Source organism: Camellia sinensis, chromosome 10 (assembly GCF_055761805.1).
Source record: "Camellia sinensis isolate YWXY chromosome 10, ASM5576180v1, whole genome shotgun sequence".
Taxonomy (NCBI): Eukaryota; Viridiplantae; Streptophyta; class Magnoliopsida; order Ericales; family Theaceae; genus Camellia; species Camellia sinensis.
Genome location: NC_138970.1, coordinates 73,090,201 through 73,113,333, shown reverse-complemented (window position 1 = coordinate 73,113,333; position 23,133 = coordinate 73,090,201). Strand labels below are relative to the sequence as shown.

Genomic DNA, 23,133 nt, shown 5'->3' with positions numbered 1-23,133 from the left:
CGGGCGCATGCTACAAAGGTGTATCCTTTTCTTATCATTTTGACTTTTACAAGATCCAAAAGTCGCCCCATGTATATCGCATATCAAGCGCACTATTTTGTGCATTTCAAATCGTCGCACTGTTTTGTGCATTTCAAATCGTCGCACTGTTTTGTGCATTTCAAATCGTCGCACTGTTTTGTGCATTTCAAATCGTCACACTGTTTCGTGCATTTCAAACCGGCGCACTGTTTTGTGCATTTCAAACCGTCACGCTGTTCTGTGCATTGCATTCTGTTGCGCGGTTTTGCGCACCTCATTACATTACCAGCGTAGACCGCATGTTTGTAATCATTTCTTTACTTGCGTAGACCGCATGTTAATTACATTACCTGCGTAGACCGCATGTTTGTGATCATTTCTTTACTTGGGTAGACCGCATGTTAATTACATTACCTGCGTAGACCGCATGTTTGTAATCATTTCTTTACTTGCGTAGACCGCATGTTAATTACATTACTTGCGTAGACCGCATGTTTGTAATCATTTCTTTACTTGCGTAGACCGCATGTTAATTACATTACCTGCGTAGACCGCATGTTTGTAATCATTTCATTACTTGCGTAGACCGCATATTTATTGTTCAATTTCGTTACCTGCGTAGACTGCATGTATGGCTTGCGTAGACCGCATAATTGTTCAATTTTATTACTTGCGTAGACCGCATATTTATTGTTCAATTTCTTTACCTGCGTAGACCACATGTATTGCTTGCGTAGACCGCATAATTGTTCAATTTCATTACTTGCGTAGACCGCATATTTATTGTTCAATTTCTTTACCTGCGTAGACCGCATGTATTGCTTGCGTAGACCGCATAATTGTTCGATTTCATTACTTGGGTAGACCGCATATTTATTGTTCAATTTCTTTACCTGCGTAGACCGCTTGTATTGCTTGCGTAGACCGCATAATTGTTCAATTTCATTACTTGCGTAGACCGCATATTTATTGTTCAATTTCTTTACCTGCGTAGACCGCATGTATTGCTTGCGTAGACCGCATAATTGTTCAATTTCATTACTTGCGTAGACCGCATATTTATTGTTCAATTTCTTTACCTGCGTAGACCGCATGTATTGCTTGCGTAGACCGCATAATTGTTCAATTTCTTTCCTTGCGTAGACCGCATATTTATTGTTCAATTTCTTTACCTGCGTAGACCGCATGTATTGCTTGCGTAGACCGCATAATTGTTCAATTTCATTACTTGCGTAGACTGCATATTTATTGTTCAATTTCTTTACCTGCGTAGACTGCATGTATTGCTCGCGTAGACCGCATAATTGTTCAATTTCATTACTTGCGTAGACCGCATATTTAGTGTTCAATTTCTTTACCTGCATAGACCGCATGTATTGCTTGTGTAGACCGCATAATTGTTCAATTTCTTTCCTTGCGTAGACCGCATATTTATTGTTCAATTTCTTTACCTGCGTAGACCGCATGTATTGCTTGCGTAGACCGCATAATTGTTCAATTTCTTTCCTTGCGTAGACCGCATAATTGTTCAATTTCTTTGATTGCGTAGACCGCATATTTATTGTTCAATTTCTTTCCTTGCGTAGACCGCATAATTGTTCAATTTCTTTGATTGCGTAGACCGCATATTTATTGTTCAATTTCTTTACCTGCGTAGACCGCATGTATTGCTTGCGTAGACCGCATAATTGTTCAATTTCTTTGATTGCGTAGACCGCATATTTATTGTTCAATTTCTTTACCTGCGTAGACCGCATGTATTGCTTGCGTAGACCGCATAATTGTTCAATTTCTTTCCTTGCATAGACCGCATATTTATTGTTCAATTTCTTTACCTGCGTAGACCGCATGTATTGCTTGCGTAGACCGCATAATTGTTCAATTTCTTTCCTTGCGTTATTGTTCAATTTCTTTACCTGCGTAGACCGCATGTATTGCTTGCGCAGACCGCATAATTGTTCAATTTCTTTCCTTGCGTAGATCGCATATTTATTGTTCAATTTCTTTCCTTGCGTAGATCGCATATTTATTGTTCAATTTCTTTACCTGCGTAGACCGCATGTATTGCTTGCGTAGACCGCATAATTATCCAATTTCTTTCCTTGCGTAGACCGCATATTTGTTGTTCAATTTCTTTATTTGCGTAGACCGCATGTATTGCTTGCGTAGACCGCATTATTATTTTCATTACCTGCGTAGACCGCATGTTTTGATTGCGTAGACCGCATTATTTCTTTACCTGCGTAGACCGCATGCTTTGATTGCGTAGACCGCATCGTTGTTCAATTTCTTTACTTGCGTAGACCGCATGTATTGCTTGCGTAGACCGCATTATTATTTTCATTACCTGCGTAGACCGCATGTTTTGATTGCGTAGACCGCATTCTTTCTTTACCTGCGTAGACCGCATGCTTTGATTGCGTAGACCGCATCATTGTTCAATTTCATTGCTTGCGTAGACCGCATTATTATTTTCATTACCTACGTAGACCGCATGTTTTGATTGCGTAGACCGCATTATTTCTTTACCTGCGTAGACCGCATGCTTTGATTGCGTAGACCGCATCATTGTTCAATTTCATTACCTGCGTAGACCGCATGTTTTGATTGCGTAGACCGCATATTTCTCAATTTCATTACCTGCGTAGACCGCATGTATTGCTTGCGTAGACCGCATTATTATTTTCATTACCTGCGTAGACTGCATGTATTGCTTGCGTAGACCGCATAATTTGTTGATTTCATTACCTGCGTAGACCGCATGCATATGATCAAATTCGTTGCCGGCGTAGACCGCATGCTCCACTTACCTGTTTGTATTTCCACAGCATTGTTATGCTCCCCACTTGCTTTGCGCTGTCACGCATTTCGAGTATACTACTATGCATGTTGCAAACGATATTGTACCTGTTAAGTTTGTTTTCTTTTCAGGCACGATATTGTATGTACGGTTCATTTGAGGCTGGTGCAACCAGATGAGCCGCACAGGTATTGTATCTCCCGAGTGAGACGTATTGAGAATTGCATAATTCTCTTACATCCTTTCTGCATTGTAGTGTAGTTCGGTGTATGCTAGCTTAAAACTGTCGCATGTATGCTTCGTTACAGCTTTCTTTGCATGATCATAAGTTATGCTCGGCTTCGTGCATTGTCTTGTATTTTGCCCCTGCCTTCGGGCGCATATCTTGATTGTCTTGCATGTTTGTCTAAGTCTTCGGCCTTGTCAAAAATGGGTCGTCTCTGGGCTTTGACATTCACTCCTGTCATTGTTATGACTTTCGAGTTCTGTCAAAGAGGGGCAACTGTAGACACCCCATTTTTGACCGTCCTCAAGACTTGGACGTCACCGTTTGAACACTCGGTGATTATCCATGTTTGTGTTCGTTTGGAGTTCCCGGAGGCCTCGGCTCGCGCGCCTTGTCTCAGGATCTCCGAACTTGACTGTTTAGTGTCTGGTTTCACACCGAACACTTGTGTTTTGCCTTGGAGAGGCAGGGTAGGGCTTATAGACCATCCCCACCCACCACCGGCAGTGGCTAGAGGCCACCGGCTGGTTTTTGCTGCCACGACCGGCACTATTTGTTGCCGGTCAGCACTATTTTGTGCCGGTCAGCACTCTTTTTGGCCAAGATGGCATTTTTGGCCGGCCGACTACTGTGCATCTGCTTTTGCAGATATTTTAAGACAGCTGTCTTGCTTTTGCTCCCCTCCATACACGTGTATGGAGGGATCTCCCTCTTATGAAGCTTGTCTTGTAAGCTTTACAAGACAAGAAGTTCTATATAGAGAGAGGCTTGTCTCTTGGCTTGAGAGGTTGGACACTTGAGATATTTTGAGAGCTTAGACAGCCATTGTTAGGGTTTGAGTTCTAGGGTTAGGGTTAGATACACATCCTATCTCTCTTTCCCTCTCTTTTGTGCTCTTGTGTATGTTTTAGTCCATACTATTGCACACAAGCACCTAGTGTTTCACCTTCCTCTTGGAACTGAGGTTCTAAGGGACTGATTTTGAGGTTTTGAAACTGATTTCAAGCCAAGGAGAACCATTGGAGCATCTTTGTTGAAGAAGGCTTCAAGGGTAAGAATCTCACCCCTTTTTACCCCATTTTTGCATTGTATTTCTACCTATCTTAAATTCGTTTTTGAGCTTAGTGTGTAATACAAAAAAGTTCTGTTTTTAAGCCCTCTTGGTTGTTTGTTAAGAGTGTTTTGTGGTTTGGGTAAGTTTGAATACCCTTAGGCCTTGAAAGGCCTCATTTTGTGCCCTTTTGTGTGAACTCCGGGATTTTGGTGTTGGGGTCTCTTCACCACTGAAATCTTGAGGGATTTCAGTGGTGAAGGTGATGCCTTGAAGTCCCAAGAAGGAGAGGGCCACCCCCTCTCCTTCTTGTCCTTGAAAAGGGCATGTTTTGGCCTCTTGAGGGAGCACCATGTTAGAGGGTGTATTGACCATGACTTGGCTACTTTTTATGCTTAATATGTCATGTTATGCCTCTGTTTTTACTTGGTTTTGGTACTCCATGCATGCTTAGCATAGTTGCCATGTAATGCCTTGTTATGCCTTAACATGTCTTAGGTTGTGTACCTTTGTTTCTAGCATGTTTTAGGCTTACATTTGTGAAGATTTTGTGCTTATCTTGACATGTTTTAGGTCTGTCCATAAGTGTTTGGGTTGATTTTGGCATGCTTGGTATAGCCTCTTTGTATTCGGGCTTGTTGGCCTTGAGTATGTGCATGTATAGCATGACATCTTTGCATTGATTTGGTGATTTGGGGTCACCTTACATGTTATTTCAGTCCCATTTTCATGCCTATGTGTCTGCCTTGAATGCATTCTTAATGCCTCATAAGCTTGTGTAGCAATGCTCCTTGTTTTGGCACTTGTGCATGCCTCTAAATTTGAGCCACTTAGATGCCATCTAAGTAGTCCTTTAGCCTTGTTTTAACATGCTAAAAACCTATTTTTAGTTGCTTAATGCATGCCATGTTTGTTGTGATAAATGTGCTTCAAAGCTTCATGACTTGCCTCAAGTACTTGGACCATGCTTGCATGCATTTGCTTGTCTTGTTTAACATGATTTGGCATCATTTTATGACATGATTTTCAATGCTTATGTTGCATGCTAATTGTCCATGAAATCCCTTTGCGAGTGTGCTTGAATGTTGCTTGCTTAATGCTTGAGGTTTGGACCATAACATGTGTATGTGTGCATGTGTGTTTAGCCTCCATTTTTGGGCATTTTGGCTACTGTTTTGGGCCCTATTAGAGCTGCCCAAATCATGTTTAAGACCACCTTTTCATTGGCTAGCATTGCCTCATGTTTGCTTGCATGCTTGCATAAGTGTATCGCCATGCCATGTTGCATCCTTAGCTTGCATGCCTAGGTTGCATTGCATTTTGCATGTATGCTTTGTTCCTTGACTTAGTGATAGGAATTGGGCCTTGTTTGGTTTGATTTGGTTTGCATGCATTTGAAATCAAAGTTGCATACTTGGTTCTTCGGGCCATCATGCATGGAAATGCGTGATTGGTGGTCCGAGAATCGAGGCACATGCCCCTTTGAGTCATTATCATGATAAGGGACATGGTCGGTGCATATATGCCTTGAATTGTGCTGCCATGCTTTGCCTTGCCCTCTATTGCTGTCATTTGCAGATTCTGCAGGAACACTCTGCCGACCGGCAGTGTAAGGTGCCGACCGGCAATAATTTCTCTGCCGACAGCTTCACTTTGTGCCGGTGGCCACCACCACACTGCCGGTGGAAATTCCATGCAGCCGGTGATGTCTCCCAGCATCCAAGGAAGCAGTCCTGAGGTTTTGGCAACCTCCAGAGGAGTGAAGGAAGGGAAAACAGAGGCAGCCTATTCATGGCGGCACGTTTCCCGAGGCGTTTTTCCTGTTTTCTTAGTTTTAGTTAATTTGCTTAGTTGATTAGGCAATTTGTAATATTTAATTAGCTTGCGTAGTTAATTAATTTGTAATATTTATTTGGCCCCTCCGAGCGAGGGCAAATCTGTAATAAGTGTGTGTGGGTGGTGTGTATGTCTTCCAATCCCCACTTCTTTCTTCCCTTTTATTTACCCGCTTATGATGGTAGATTAGGGCATCTTTAGTTTAGCATACCTTATGCTATGCATGCGTGCATTCATGCATTTGTACTGCATGCATTAGGCTTGGTACATCACGCTAACTGCATCTGTACTTCAATTCACAAATTGAATATGTGGTGATTGATCGCATTTCATATGCCATGTTTAGGGTTAGCCGAGCCTGCCTAGATTGCATTTTTGCATGTGATGCATTAGCCATTTTCAACATGAACTAGGACATGCATGTTTGCTAACTAGTTTACTGTTTTGGCACGGAGTACGCTGTAAGTATTTATGCTTTAGCATCCCGCATGCGTGTGAGTGTTGCCATGACAGTATGCCTGCCATGCGGCTAAGTGCTTATGTGTTAAAATTGATTGAATGCCTGTGGGTGGAGGTTGGATTGTTTGAGTTGGAAAAACTTGTTGAAATCCGTATTTTAGCCTACTTGCGAGTAGCAAATTCCAAAGCATTTTCAAAACAAACGGATATGCAATGTTTCTTTCCAAATTAGGCAATCTAGTCTATACTTGTTTGCTACGCGCATAACATAGTAATTCTAGGCTAATAAATGGAATAAGAACACATAACGTTTTCAAAATCGGATATCATGGTTAGTAGAGGCCGGTCTTCGGACCGGGCGAAAGGGGGTGCTCATAGCTGACCTTCCCCGATCGTACCCAAGCTCCCGAGCCGAGACAACTCCGGTGATGACGGACATGTGGCCTTCGGCACCGAGTCAGGGTTTCCTAAATTTTCCCATTTTAAAAATATTTAGGTGGCGACTCTGTATCTGGCAAAGCAGTCCATGTTCGGCATTACTTTTTTCAAAAATCTGTTTCTCAAAACGATTTGCCAGATTTGGACTCTTTGGTTCAAATTAAGAACCGCGACAACAAAAATCGCGAGTCCGAACTGTAGTAGCATGAGGCCCCCCTCCGCGGGCGCGTCTACAATCTCATCAAAGTAACTTTAAATATAATACCTTTAACTTAAACCTATTAAAAAAAATAGTCAAAACTCATCTATTTAAGTTTGTCAAAAAAATACTCAAAACTCATCTATGCTCTTTAACTCAAACCTATTCAAAATTAAATTCTACTCTTTTTTTTTTTATATTACCCAAAATCAAGAGATCCTTTTAGCAAACTCAAAACTCATCTATGCTCCGTCACCCATTGGCAACCCCTCTATCCACCGTCACCAGTCACCACTTTCAACAACTAAGACGAACAAAATTTTCAAATTTTTTAGAAGAAAAACAAAAATGAAAACCAAAATACAATCTTTTTTTTTTTTTTTTTTAATTCAAATGAAGTAAAAAACAAACAGGTGCAGAGTTATAAAAGAAAACCAGAGGGCAGAGGCTTAAGCCCTCCTGGAGTTTGCAGATATCAAGTTTGAAAACCAAAATATAATCAAATACATATATAGGACTATATAAATTCTCAAAACGACTCATCCCTCTCCGATCAAGATTTCATGGTCAGGTTAACGTGCCTATTTTGCTATAAAAAAACAAACAGACACAGATATTTATTAAATGATATTAAAAAGAAGGTTTAATAAAGGTAAATGAATACAGATATGTTTGGTCTCAGTTTCGGTTTTTCACTATGGTTTGGTCTCAGTCTCGGTTCTTCACCAAGCCATTCAATATGAGACACCACCCAAAGAAACCACAGTGTGAGAGTTGAGACCAAACATAATTGAAAACACACAAAAATAATGAATAAATCAAGCACAAATATATAGTAAGATTTATTTAATTTTCTCACATCACTAAAAATATAAGCAAGATTTACACCAAAATTAGTCTAGTTAATGGGGTCTGGAAGGAGTAAACTATAGTCTCAGAGGGGTGTATTCAATGGAAATGAGGGGTAATATGATAAAAATAAATTATTAAATAACTTATTTGAGTGTTCCCAAACCATGCCTTAATGCATATTGAATGCCTCTTTATCAAAATAATTTTAATTGTGAAAGTTGGAGATATTGTTATAAATTTTAAATAAAATTTACAGTATTAAAAAAATAAAATTAGATTATGAGTAATTATAAAGGGCCTCAACTAGATATTTCAAAGTCGTTTTTTTATTAAAAAAATAATAATAGTAAATAAATAAATTTAAAAATAGAAAAAAAAATTATATTCATGTATATTTTTTTTTAATTTTTTTTTTGAACAGGTAATACATACATATATATATATATATATACACACACACAGAGAGAGAGAGAGAGAGAGAGAGAGAGAGAGCATACCTGAGTAGCTGTCGTCGTCGAAGCACCACCGCTAGCCCTTCGCCGTTCGTCGCTTGTCGTCGCCGCCGCACCACCGCACCACCGCTAGCCCTTCACCGTTTGTCGCCTGTAGGTTGTTTGGGGATTTTGGGGGAAAGAAATTTTGTTTCAAACAATTTTAGGGATTTCGATCCAACTGAGCGGCAAGATGAAAGGGAAGAGGGGGGGGGGAATTTTTTTTTTACTTTTTGCGACGGGACGGTTTACACCGTCGCAAATGATACATAATTATTAATAAACCGACGTCGTTTTGGTAATCCTTTTTTTGCAACGGACATTTGCCGTCGCAAATTGTCGAGTATTTGCGACAACAAACTTATGCCGTCTCAAACATTTTTTTTTGGCGACGGTTCAACACGCCGTCGCTAATACTTCCGCATTTTAATACCTGCCCGTGCAGTTTTATTACCGACGGTTAAACGCCGTCGCTAAAACTATTTTTTGCGACGGTTAATTTTGCCGTCGCAAAAGACCATTTTTTGCGACGGGAAACGCGCCGTCGCAAATGCTTCCGTGTTTTTTGCCCTCTTTTCTTGTAGTGCCTCCCTTTAATTAAGTTTGACAAAAATATAATTAATCTTACAAATTTAATAGAATTACATTAACAACCTCAGTTTTAGTAATATTGAAATCATCAAAACTATTGCAGATAGTGGATGAATACATAACTAAACAAAGGTAAAAATATATTTTAGTAGAAAATACACGACTTCACTTTTTCATCTATACGACTTACAAATTATAAATGAAAAAAAAAGAAGCTAAATGTTTTATGAATTAAAAAATTAGTGTAATTATATTAAAAGTACAAGATTAACTGTATTTTTTTCACATCTTGCAAAAGTAAGGGTAATTTATGAAAAAATGAAGAGGCATTGTGGTTAAGGCTTAGGGTTTAAGCCCCAAGGTCACAAGTTCAATTCTTTTCCCCTTGGGCCAATCTCCTGAGCGAAGTACAGTTGGTTAGGAGGTTGGACCTCAAGTTGTCTAATTAGCATTTGGTGTGGGTTCAATGCTCCCCCGCTGTGCGAGTCTTGACTCAACCGGAGCTCGTTTTGGGAGGTCGGGACAAGTTCGCAGGTTATAGTCTCCTCGCTCGGAATGGCTAACAGGACACCCTGGTGATCTTTGTAAGGGGCGCTGCCTTGGACCTGCGGGAGGGTAGAGAGGATTTTCCTGTAACAAAAAAAAAAAAAAATTATGAAAAGAAAAAATTGTGAACTAAAGTGAGCGCGTTCTTTAATAGTACTTTGTGCGCTACAGTTGGAATATATCATATTATATATATGAATTAAAATACTTGGTTAGAGTTTTTCAAAAACTCTTTTCAAAAACTTCTACTTTCTTATTTTTTGTATTTTTTTATTTTTACCGAATTTTTTTAATATTTTAAGCAATTGTTTTTACTTTTTAGACATACCTAACATAAATATACCTAAAAAGTAAAAAATTTGTGAAAGAAACCTTTTAAAAATTCACTAAATACCAAAAATATAAAAAAAAAATACAAGAATTCCGTACATATTTTGTATTTTTATGTATTTATTAATTTTTTAAAATATTTTTTCACAAATTTTTTACTTTTTAGATACATCTAAGTAAGGTCCTTCTAAAAAAGTAAAGAAAATGTTTAAAATTTTAAAAATATTCACTAAAAACAAAAAAATTAAAAAATTCAATTTTTAAAAAACTTAATTCAAAAAACTAAAGCAACCACACGGATAGAAACGAGAAAAGTCTCTCAATTCTGTCAAAAAAATTCTCAGACAGATAGCACGCGTAAAAGCTTGAATTATTATAAATGAGGCAATTTTATTATTAATTTAGATTTTTTTCAACATGTGCAATTATTTTTATTATTGGAAAAACAGTACGATTTGAACATGTAATCAATTATCTGATGTCATACCATATTGAATTATTGAATTGTTGATCACTTGCTATCCAAAAACTTAAATTATTTGACAAAAATAAGCCACTTTATAGTTTATATTCTAAAAAGGAGTTGGATTAGGATGCTGTCTAGGCCAAGGGATAAATGAGTCTACAAAAATGAACGATAAATATACTTTTAAAAATAATTAAATAATCCAATTTTTTTTTTTATGACAAACGTGATAAATTAAATATGCTATAATTATCAAATTAATCCTTTTTTTTTTATTATGCATGATATATACGAAATATTTTACAAAATAAACGATTTGGATTATCAAAACAGGACTTGTGGTAGAAAGGCTACAAAGGAGCTGAGTCGAGCTGAGTTTTTGAGTATTCAAACTTTTTATGAAGAATTAGTCAAGCTCGAACCAAGCTCAAATTGAGCTTAAATAATTGAGCTCGAGCTTAGCTCGTCAAATATTTGATGAACTCGCTCGATTACATAAACTAGCCAAGCTCAAGATCGAGCTTGAAAAAAAAAATTAACTTAAATTAATTTACTTACTAAGATTAAAAAAAAATACAAAATTACGAGTAAAATATACAATAATTTTTACATTAATTATAATTCCATCAAACAAATATGTAAATTTACACGAATACCAAACATAAATAGAAAAATAAAATAGATTATTGAAAATTTATTTGATATATCGAGCCGACCTTAGGGTTACTTGAGCTCAGCTCGATTAATAAATGAGCCTAAAAATAAACTTAGAACTCGTTCATTTAGTAAACGAGCCGAACTCAAATGAGCTTTAAACAAGCCGAGCTCGAGTTGTTTTATGAACAGTTTGGTTCGTTTGCAGCCTTACTCATAGGTCTAGACAACATTCTCCGGTCCATAAAGAAGTCCAGTCCTACACTTTAAAATATTAAGTTGGCTATTATAGTAGGCTATTTTAGTTTTTGACTATTTTAGTATGTTAAAATTTTTGTGTTTGGAAAGATAGTTAGATTTTTTTATAGTACAATGTGATATTTATGAGAGAAAATTTAAAATGATTACGAGTTTAATGTGATATTTTATCTTATTAACTATTTTAACATATTTTGTCTTTCCGTAGATTTTAACCCAAAAACAGCTAAAATCCAACTTGTCAAATAGGCCATTGTCTACGTGGAATTCTAAAAGACAAAACTACAATACACAAGTTGTGAGTAGTTGATCTTTCAACTACCTAACAAATGCCAGTCAGCATCCTCTATTCATAAAATTTTTTTACTACGTCATTGATTGATTTAAAACTCCACATGAATAATACCACGTAACAATTATCCTTTATAAACTTCATAACTCGAGATGTCATGCCTCCTGCTAGAATATTGTGTATCCTTCTTTGCTGTATTCTTCTATACGAGCTAGCAATGTCTTGTCCTTGTAGCAACCAACCAGTGGCCAGTGGTGATGAGCACATTGTGATCCCAGTGGCTTCAGATGTGGATGATGAATGGCTAGAATCCATAATGAATGAAGGAGAGTCCTCATCCTCGCATAAGAAGTTACCCAAGGTCCCCGAGATGCTTCAGCAGACGGAATCCAACAAGAAATGCTACGAACCAGAGGTGGTTTCTATCGGTCCCTACCACCATAACAAAGCCAAGCTCAAATCATTTGAGAAACTAAAAGTTCGATTCACAAAAGAGTATGTCAATAGTTATAAGCCTAAAACCTCAGTAACTGCACTATATAAGCAGGTTGCAGATGTCACTGGTGAGGCAAGAAACTGCTATGCTGAGGACGCGACAAAAAGCTTCGACGACAGAGACTTCACTCTGATGATGTTCCTCGATGGTTGCTTCATCCTCCAATATATTCACTACATGAATGACGAAGAAGCGGAAGCCAAAATGAAGATGAAGAATCACGAGAAAGCTTTCGTGCAACGTGACTTGTTCTTGCTCGAGAATCAGCTTCCTTTCAAAGTCCTCCAGGCATTGATGACCATGAACTCGGAATTTGCTGGAGAGAAAGGCTTGGAGTTGATTAACAATTTCATTCAAAACACGAGGCCAAGTCCTCCTCTTCATAATTCATTTTGGGAATCGGTGGAAAATTGCATTGCTAGCATTACCAACAGGTTATCCTTCCAAAAAAACATTACCAACAGGCACAAAGAAGAATCCAAAAAATCAAATTCACAATTAGTCGAACCCGCTCATCTTCTAGAACTCAAGCACAGGCAACTTATTGAACCCAAAGCTTTCAGTACTCCTTGCACTGAAAACAGAGGAGGAGGCAACACCAACCTTCTCAAAAAATCCTCTACTAAACGAGAAAGAAATAATTGGTACTCGTATCGCTCAGTGCAGGAGCTCAAGACCGCGGGGATCAACTTCAGGCCTAACAAAAAAGGCAGATTTGTTACTGGTGTAAGGTATGAACCTCTCTTCATTAAAGCAATTTTAAGGCTTCCTCCAATGACAATTGATGATTCAACCCAGTCTTTACTACTAAACTTGGTAGCCTATGAGATGTCTCCTGATAGTCCCAATGACTTTGAAGTCACGTCATTTATATGGTTTATGGATACACTGATTGATCATGCTGATGATGTGAAGGAGCTGAGAAAGAATGGAATACTTCTAAACTACCTCGGTAGCGACGAAGAGGTGGCTGGTCTTTTCAATGAGATAGCCAAGAACTTAGTGCCTAACCCTGATGCCTATAAAGATGTTATAGACCAAATCGAAAAGCACTATAAGAACAAGGTGAGACTGTGGATGACTGAATGGTTGCATACCCATTTTGACACCCCTTGGACTATTCTTGCTTTCCTTGGAGCTATTTTAGCAATTGTCTTGAGCTTTATTCAGACTTATATTGCTATGCACAAATAGCACAAATTCGGGAAAATGAGTGACTATTCCAACCTCGCAAGATCGTTTTCGTCAAGGATTTTTGAATAAATAATTAAGATGCTGCAGGTCTGTTAGGTAGCATCTGTGAATGTTCAATTTCAGACCCGGATTGTGTCCGCCTGGACTACTTAATACTTGTTTCTTGGTGATGTTTTGTGAATGTTTTGGTTTGCTCCTGTTGATTGTGTTGCGATTTTGTCTTTGGTGAGCATGAAATAAAATAAGAGTTGAGCCAAAAAAAAAAAAAAAAAAAAAAAAGATAAAAAGAAAGAAAGAAAGAGACATTTGATTTTTTTTCTTTGGTGAGGATGAATGTTTGCTTCAGTTTGGTTGTGGTTGTTCTCTTGGAAAGGAAGTGGCATTTGGTTTGTTGTGTTAAATATGTTGAAGGTATAAAAATAATAAATTTTTCGTCTTTTTAATAATTTAAGTTTCATACCTTCATGATAGTAACAAAATGCTGAATATCATAGTCCAATTAGCCAATGGCAGCATTCAATGCCCCTCATGAAATTTGTGCAAAGGGTAAATTATACTAACTTCCATTAAGATTATTGACAATTATAAGAATCTTTCTCACTGTCATGAAATAATATTGGCCAACTTCACTTTTTCATTTCAAATTTTTTTTTTTTTTCATTATTAACTATCAATGGTAACAAAAATGCTGAATTCAACATGCTAATTAATTCCCCTGATCAAAAATAAAATAAAATTAAACATGCTAATTTATTGCATTTCCCAATTTGCCCTTATTTTATGTTCAATGCCCTTAAAATAAAATAAAAAAAGAAAACAAAAATACACTCTCATTTTAAAGTTGAATAATCCATATCACTTCTCTTTTGTTCATGTTAAGACCAAACAGATACTAGTTTTTTATGTATTAATAGTATTAGATGGACCCGATCTTAAAAAAAAATAGTGTTATTTCTCATTCTCCAAATGGATGAATGATCTTCTAACCTGTTTTGTGATTTTTCAAAAATATCACATTAACAATTCTAATTGATACTTTAGAACTACCTAATCATTGATTTTTCAAAAATATCACATTAAACAATTCTAATTGATACTTTAGAACTACCTAATCATTGTTCCACATGCATCTGGCTTCTTTAAGAAAGAATCCCAAATTTAGCGTAATTCATTCTTAAAAAAAAAAATTCAAGGGTTGGCAGAGTGATAAAAATTTGAGAATAAAATTTAAAATTTTGAATTCGAATCACTTAAAGGGGCCACTAGAGGCTTACTCAGTTATTAATTTCAAGATTCCGGAATTACTCAAGATGTACGCAAGTTGGAATAAATATCCAAAAAAGAAAAAAAAAAAAAACTTTCTTAAATACAAAAGCAAAGATCAGAGCATGACAGAAAGAACTTGTTCTTAGACTACACTTTTGGGGGAGAATAAAGCACAACCTATGCTTGCTTTGGCAAAAATATTGGAAGCCTTGAAACATAATTCATCTTTATATCCCATGCATGTTTGGGCTTGAAGGTTGATTTAAAAATTAATTTAGAAAAATAAACAGTAGAAAGTATGATATCTAAATGAGAAAGAAATATGCTATAAAAACATCAAAGTTTATGATTTTTAAAAAAATAATATATATGCAATAAATAAATAAAACTTTAGCATTAAAAACAAGGCCCACCTCAAACAATGACTGTAAAATTTTTTGGTTTGGAAGATTAATAAAATTTTATCGTGTGGACCTACCTCATGTGAAAGTATGTGACAGTTTTGCTACAAATTTTGTATAATGAAGTGGAAAAAGGATAAAGAAACAAATTGTCCCTACATATAACTCATGATACATCAAACTTGGATAAAAAAATGGGAAATTCACACAATCTCACACTTCAATCCTCTTTTTCTCCTCTTCATCTTTGAATTTTGTCAAACATAAAAAATAAAAATTGGACAACGTTTGAATGTATGTGAACATGTGGTGGATTTATAGAAAAAAAGGATAAATTACATTCACCTCCCTTTTAGTTTGACAAAAATATAATTAATCTTACAAACTTGATAGAATTACACTACCAACCTTGATTTTAGTAAGGTTAAAATCATCAAAACTAATGCAGATGGTGGATGAACACATAACTAAACAAAGGTAAAAATACATTTTAGTAGAAAATACACAACTTTACTTTTTCATTCATACGACTCACAAATTACAAATAAAAAAAAAAAGAAACTAAATGTTTAATGAATTAAAAAATTAGTATAATTATATTAAAAATATAAAATTAACTGTATTTTTTTCAAACCTTAAAAATGTGTGTAATTTACGAAAAGGAAAAATTCTAAACTAAAGTGAGAGCGTTCTAATCGTAACTTGTGCACTACAGTTGGAATGTATGTGAAACATGCATGAGTGTGACTCCACGTAGTAAAAGAAAAAAAGATTATTAGAAACGAGAAAAGTCTGTCAATTCTGTCAAAAAAAAATTCTCAGACAGATAACACGAATTATTATAAATGAGGTAATTTTATTATTAATTTAGATTTTTTTCAACATGTACAATTATTTTTATTATTGAAAAAACAGTAAGATTTGAACATATAATCAATTATTTGTTCTCATACCCTATTGAATTATTAAATTGTTAATCATTTGCTATCCAAAAATTTAAATTATTAGACAAAAATAAGTAACTTCATAATTTATATTTTGAAAATGAGTTGGATTAGGGTGTTGTCCAGACTCGAGGGACAAATGTGTCTACAAAAATGAATGATAAATATATTTTTAAAAATAATTAAACCATCTAATTTTATTTTTTATTTATTTTTATTTTTTTATGACAGACGTGATGAATTGAATAGTTTATAATTATCAAATTAACTTCATTTTTTTTATATGAATTATATACATGAAGGATTTTGTGAAATGAACCATTCAGATTATCGAAATAGGATCGGTGATAGTAGAGCTACAAATAAGCGGAGCCAAACCGAGTATTTGAGTATTCAAGCTTATTATTAAGAATTAGTCGAGCTCAAGTCGAGCTTAAATAACCGAGCTCGAGCTCTGCTTGTCAAATATTTGATGAACTCGAGCTTGGCTTTAGCTCGCTTGATTACATAAATGAGCCGAGCTCGAACTTGAAAAAAAAAATAATAATAAAAACTTAAATTAGTTTACTTATTAAGATTAAAAAAAATACAAAATTATGAGTAAAATATAAAATAATTTTTATATTAATAATAATTTCATTTACACAAACACCAAACATAAATAGAAAAATAAAATATATTATTGAAAATTTATTTGATATATTATTAAAAATAAATATTAATTTATTTATTTCTATATTTACGAGCTTTATCGAGTCGAGTTTAGGACTACTTGAGTTCGGCTCAATTAATAAACGAGCCTAAAAATTGAGCTCAAACTCATTCATTTAGTAAATGAAGCGAGCTCAAGCCATTCATAAACATCTTGATTCGTTTGCAGCCCTACTCACAGATTTAGACAACGCCCTTCAATCTGGATTATGGACAAGAGGGAAACTTTGTCCTACACTTCGAAGTATTACATAGTCTACGTGGAATTCCGAAAACTAAAAAACTACAACACACACGAGTTGTCCGTCATTCTTGATCTCCCAACTACCTAACAAATACGAGTCAACATCCTCCATTCGTAAACATTTTCCACTACGTCATTGATTGATTTAAAGCATTGCATGAATAATGCCACGTAACAAGTATGCTTTATAAACTTCATGACTCGAGATGTTTTACCTCCAGCTAGAATATTATGTATCCTTCTTTGCTGTATTCTTCTATACGAGCTAACAATGTCTGGTCCTTGTTTCAACCAACCAGTGGCCAGTGGTGATGAGCACATTGTGATCCCAGTGGCTTCAAATTTGGATGATGACTGGCTAGAATCCATAATGAAGGAAGAACGAGAGTCCTCATCCTCATCCTCAAACAACACACCAATGCCAAAGCATAAGAAGATACCCAAGGTCCTCAAGATGCTTCTGCAGATGGAATCCAACAAGGAATGCTACGAACCAGAGGTGGTTTCTATTGGTCCCTACCACCATAACCAAGCCAAGCTCCAATCATTTGAGAAACTAAAAATTCGATTCACAAAAGAGTATGTCAAAAGTTATATGCCAGAAACCTCGGCAACGGCACTATATAAGCAGGTTGCAGATGCGGCTAGTGAGGCAAGAAACTGCTATGCTGACTCGACAGAAAGCTTCAATGACGGAGCCTTCACTCGAATGTTGTTCCTCGATGGTTGCTTCATCATTCACTACATCAACATTTGCACGAAAAACAAAGAAGAGCAAGACAAAATGAAGATGGAGATGAAGAGTCACAACAAAGCTTTCATGCAACGTGACTTGTTCTTGCTCGAATCTCAATGCTCTGATGATCATGAACTCAACCTTTGAAGGGAATAAAGGATTGAAGTTGATTGAAAAGTTCATTAAGACCACAATGGCAAGCGTCAGGATCCTCTGGAGTTTCAATCCTAGAGTCATCTCCTAAAGTGATCCATCCAACGGCTGAAATTAAATCTCACCAAAACGACGTCGTTTTGGTGAGTAATTTAAAAAAAAAAAAAAAAAATCAGATCTACTTCTTCGTTCCTGTGATTGTGAAGCAGAGCATTAGAGAGACAGAAAGAGGGAAAGAGAAGGGTTGAGAGAAGAGGAGGATCCAAACAGGTATTGGTTTGTATGCATTGATTGAATACAAATAAACGATTGACAAACCTAACAAAAATTCAAACAGGTATTGGTTTGTATGCATTGATTGAATACGTTACCGGAAAAACTTGGTTTTCGATTCCATTGAGGGAATGCTTTTGTGTATACAAAAATATATATATATATATATTTTCTTCACTACCCATACAAACCTCCATAGCCCAACAACAAAGTGAATATTTTTGTGTATACATATATATATATATATATATATATCAGAATATGTATCTATAGAATTAGTCAAACCTCACAACCCACAAAGACAACAATAATGTTTCAGGAATTGAACTTGGGTAGATGGGTTTGAGATTGAGAGATCTCTCAAAGTCCCAAAGAAGAGAGAGAGAGAGAGAGAGAGAGAGAGAGAGACTCTGTAACTCAAACCTTACAACCCACACACAAGTGAGATAGAAAGGAATAATAAACCTTAAATAAAGTCAGGTACTTCACCTTCTTGCCCTGCTGTCTGGTTAGTCGATTCCGGTGCGAAATCGGATGGTTCGATCGAAAAAGAGAGAGAACAACGATGATTTCCGGCGAAGAAATATTTTTTCTTTCTGTCTCTCTAATACTCTGCTTCACAATCACAGGAACAAGAAATAGATCTGATTTTTTTTTTTTCCAAATTACTCACCAAAACGACGTCGTTTTGGTGAGGTTTAATTTCGACCGTCGGATGAATCACTTTAGGAGATTACTTCAGGATTTAAACTTCAGACGATCCTGACGCCAATGGCAAGGCCTCTTGAAGATTCACTTCTAGAGAAGGTGGAAAATCATGTTACAGACCGGAAAAGAAAGCTACCAGAACCGCAATCACAAGAACCTGCTGATCATCTTCTGGAGCTATTTGGAGGTTTTTTTGGCTATTTTAGCCATAAAAGGCAAAATAGGCTATTTTAGTCACAACAAACAAAATATCACATCCAATCCATAATCATTACACTCTTCTCTCATTAAAAAAAAAAAAGCCAAAAAGCCTTTCCCAAATCAAGCTTTTTAGCCCAGACTAAAATAGCCAAAAAAGCCAACCCACTTCCCAAACGACACCTTATTAACCCCAAGGCTTTCAGAGGAGGAGGAGGCAACAGTTGCTACTCATATCGTTTAGTACAGGAGCTTAAAGCAACAGGGATCCAATTCAGGCCCACCGAAGAAAGCAATTTTTTTACAGATGCAAGGTATGAACCTTAGTTCATTAGAGCAGTCTTGAGACTTCTCCCAATGACCATTGATGACTCAACCAATGCTTTACTATTAAACTGAGCAGCCTATGTGTCACAACCCGAACCCGCCCCCGTGGGTTAAGGACGTAACCGGCCAGTAATCATGAGATTACCTACGGCCTCAAACTGTTCTAAACGTATTTTAACAGAGTTAATGGGGGCCAAACGGAAGCAAAATTAAAAACTTTGTCCATAGAGCCGTGCTTATATGCACATCAAACAAACCATACTCAGATACGTTAATAACTCACATCAAAAGTACAGCTTCACAAAATTCATTACAGACAGGATCGTCCAAAACGAGTCAACCTATAACAGACTATGTACAGACATGCACTGGGTCCTTGCCAACAAGACAAAACATAGGTACATAGTAAAAGGGCAAGGATGGTCTCATGCGCGAGGCACAAGGCTGACTCTCCCAAAACTCCTGTTGTTCCTAGCAGACTTCACTGGGGCTGGGTTTGGACTTCCCTTGGCTCACCTACAAATACATGAATGAGCGTGAGCGATAGCCCAGTGAATAATATCAAACATAACAGTTACATAACAATATGTAGATCAACATGCTCCAAACGGCCTTGGGCCCAATTCATACTTCTGTTTAACAGCAAAATATATATAACTATACGAAATGCAAGTCAAGTAACTGTAGTTCCAAACATTCTGGCCTTTGGCCCATCCGGGTTTCCATTCATGGCAAAACGGCCTTCGGCCCATTCATTCATGTCAAACGGCCTTTGGCCCATTCATTCATGTCAAACGGCCTTTGGCCCATTCATTCATGTCAAACGGCCTTTGGCCCATTCGTTCATGTCAAACGGCCTTTGGCCCATTCGTTCATGTCAAACGGCCTTTGGCCCATTCGTTCATGTCAAACGGCCTTTGGCCCATTCATTCATGTCAAACGGCCTTTGGCCCATTCATTTATTTATTCTTGTCAGACTTTTGTCCACAATCCCAATTAACAACTCATAATATTTATAGGGGAATAACAATTGGACATTGACAAGTTTTCAAATATTGATATTACTCACAGTGATCGGCTTGTGGATGCGCCCTGGAGCTTGACCCTACACATTTCATGAATACAAAAGGGTCACTAACAGTTCAATCCGTTCTTTAATTCACATATTCCTCTTTAGGCTTTGTTCTTATCTCATTAACTCATTTACAATGCTTAACACATGCCTAAGAGTGCTTACAAGTGAAAGAGAACGGAAAACGAATCACAGAATGCATGAACAAAATTCCAGGAAACAGGGTCCCCGCTCGAGCGTAAGATTCTCCGCTCGAGCGGACCCTTAAGGCCTGCAAGGTACTGGTTGCACAAAAGATGCGCTCGAGCTGAAGGTCCGTCTACAAAAATCCACGCTCGAGCGTGAAATGTCCCGCTCGAGCGGGCATCCAACTCTGCAAAAATGCTGGGAGCACGATTTTCCCGCTCGAGCGGCCATTACCCCGCTCGAGCGGACCTCAAAAATCTGGGTTTCCCAGATCGTGTTCTTGAGCTCCAAATCAGTTTTCCATCTACATTTCTTGCATGCAATGGTTCAAATTACACATTTACACATGCTAACATGCTACTAATGCAGATTACAACATTAGGAAGCTCAATTACATGAATTATCTACATGCATGTCCCAAATTGTCTCAAACCCATCATCAACATGCTCAAATTCAACATTCAAGACTTATACTCCCATGATTTGTACATGCATGTGGGAGATGCTCATCATTCTCAACTTAGATGGTACAAATGGTGACTACAATATGAGCTTTACCCAAAACTCCACATGAATCATGTGTTTCAAGCTCAAACATGCAAATTCAAAGTAATTTCTTACATGCATGAGTTCTAAGACTTCAATCTCAACAAAAATCAACTCATTACATGTTCTTGATCACAAACAACCCTTGAACTTACAAATTACAAGTAAGAGTTCATGAAATCACTTACCTAAGAGCTTCAACACTCAAGCTCTAGCCAAATCTTGAGCTAGATCTTCAAATTCCCAAGTCTTGAGCCCAAATTACACAAATCTCTCCCTTTTTCTCTCCATGGCCGGCCTCTCTCTCACTCTCAATTGTCTAACTCAGATTTTGAGTTTTAAGAGAGCTAAAGGAGAGTGCAATACAAATATACAACAAGCCCCACTAACAAATATTTTAATATAAAATAATGGGGTACTTAATTTCTCAATTTAATCAGTTTAAATTGACCAGAATCAAATTTCAATTAAATTTCACCGTAGGCCCTAAAAATTATGCCAACCACAATGGCGTAATCAATTTCGGGTTCCGTGGCCGATAAGGCCCTCAATTAAATTTCCAAAACAGACTACTCAAACAGATATTCCTACGATGAACAGATAAAATTTCAAACCACATATTTTCACATAGTGGAACACAAAATCATATCAAAATACATAATCACATCATGTTAAGGACCAATTAACATACTACGGAACAGGGGTGTCACAGTCTTCCCCCCTTTAGGAAGTTTGGTCCTCCAAACTTAACTTACCTTCGTCGGGAAACAAATGTGGATAGCGTAGACGCATTTCCTCCTCTTTTTCCCATGTAGCATCTGTCTCATAGTGTTCCTTCCATTCCACTTTCACCATTGGAATGGATTTGTTTCTCAATTCTTTCACTTGTCGGTCAACAATTCTTTCCGGCCATTCAGCATATTCCATATTTTCATCAATAGCAATCCGGTGATAATCAATCACATGCAACGGGTCTCGGAGGTAACCCCTCAACATTGACACATGAAACACATTGTGGATTTGCTCAAATCCCGGTGGCAAAGCAACTCTATAAGCAACTGGACCAAGTTTCTCCAAAATTTGAAACGGCCCAATATAACGGGGCGTCAACTTGCCCTTTTTCCCAAACCTGACTTGGCCTTTCATTGGAGAAACACGGATGAACACATGGTCGCCGACCTCATACTCAAGAGGTTTTCTCCGGACATCTGCATAACTCTTCTGTCGGTCTTGAGCTGTTTTGAGCCTTTGCCGAATAGTTTTGATCTTTTCAGAGGTGTCTTGTACAATTTCAGGCCCGAGCAAAGCTCTGTCCCCGACCTCTGTCCAACAAATAGGTGATCTACACCTCCTACCATACAAAGCCTCGTATGGTGCCATACCGATGCTGGAGTGGAAGCTATTATTATAGGCAAATTCTGCAAGTGGCAGGTAATCTTCCCAACTCCCCTGAAAATCCAAAGCACACATGCGAAGCATATCTTCCAAAGTCTGTATTGTTCGTTCTGACTGCCCATCTGTCTGTGGGTGGAATGCAGTGCTGAACCTTAGTTCTGTTCCCATAGCTTCCTGCAAACTCTTCCACAATCTAGATACAAACTTCGGATCTCTATCCGACACAATGGATACTGGAACTCCATGTAAGCGGACAATTTCATCAACATAAATAGTAGCCAACCTGTAAGCAGTAAATGTAGTTTTGACAGGCAGAAAATGTGCAGATTTAGTCAGTCTATCAACTACAACCCAAACAGAATCCATACCGCGGGAAGTCCGAGGTAGGCCAACAACGAAATCCATGGTCACATGTTCCCACTTCCACTCAGGAATGGGGAGAGGTTGAAGTAGACCGCCTGGTTTCTGATGTTCAGCCTTAACTTGCTGACACTGAAGGCACTTGGACACATGTTTTGCAATCTCTTTCTTCATTTTAGGCCACCAATAGGTTTGTTTCAAATCCCGATACATTTTATTGTTACCCGGATGCATAGCAAATACGGATCTGTGGGCTTCATCTAAGACCCTCTTCTTTAGCTCCGGAATAACTGGAACACATATTCGGTTTCGAAATTTCAACATTCCATTCTCGATACTGAACTCTGCTTTTGGGCTGACTTCAAATTCATCAATTACCTTTCTGAGGAACTCATCCTCTTTCTGTTTTTGCT

General features: G+C 37.3%; 1 protein-coding gene across 1 annotated transcript; it reads left to right on the top strand.

The window, feature by feature from the left end:
• The first annotated feature begins 11,727 nt into the window (after positions 1-11,727).
• Positions 11,728-13,200, top strand: LOC114268053 (UPF0481 protein At3g47200). The gene has a single exon (XM_028209154.2). The coding sequence runs from the start codon at positions 11,728-11,730 to the stop codon at positions 13,198-13,200; it is 1,473 nt and encodes a 490-aa protein (XP_028064955.2).
• Positions 13,201-23,133: the final 9,933 nt, after the last annotated feature.

Coding starts and splice junctions, on each gene's coding strand:
- LOC114268053 (XM_028209154.2), top strand. CDS start 11,728: ATGTCTTGTCCTTGTAGCAACCAACCAGTGGCCAGTGGTGATGAGCAC.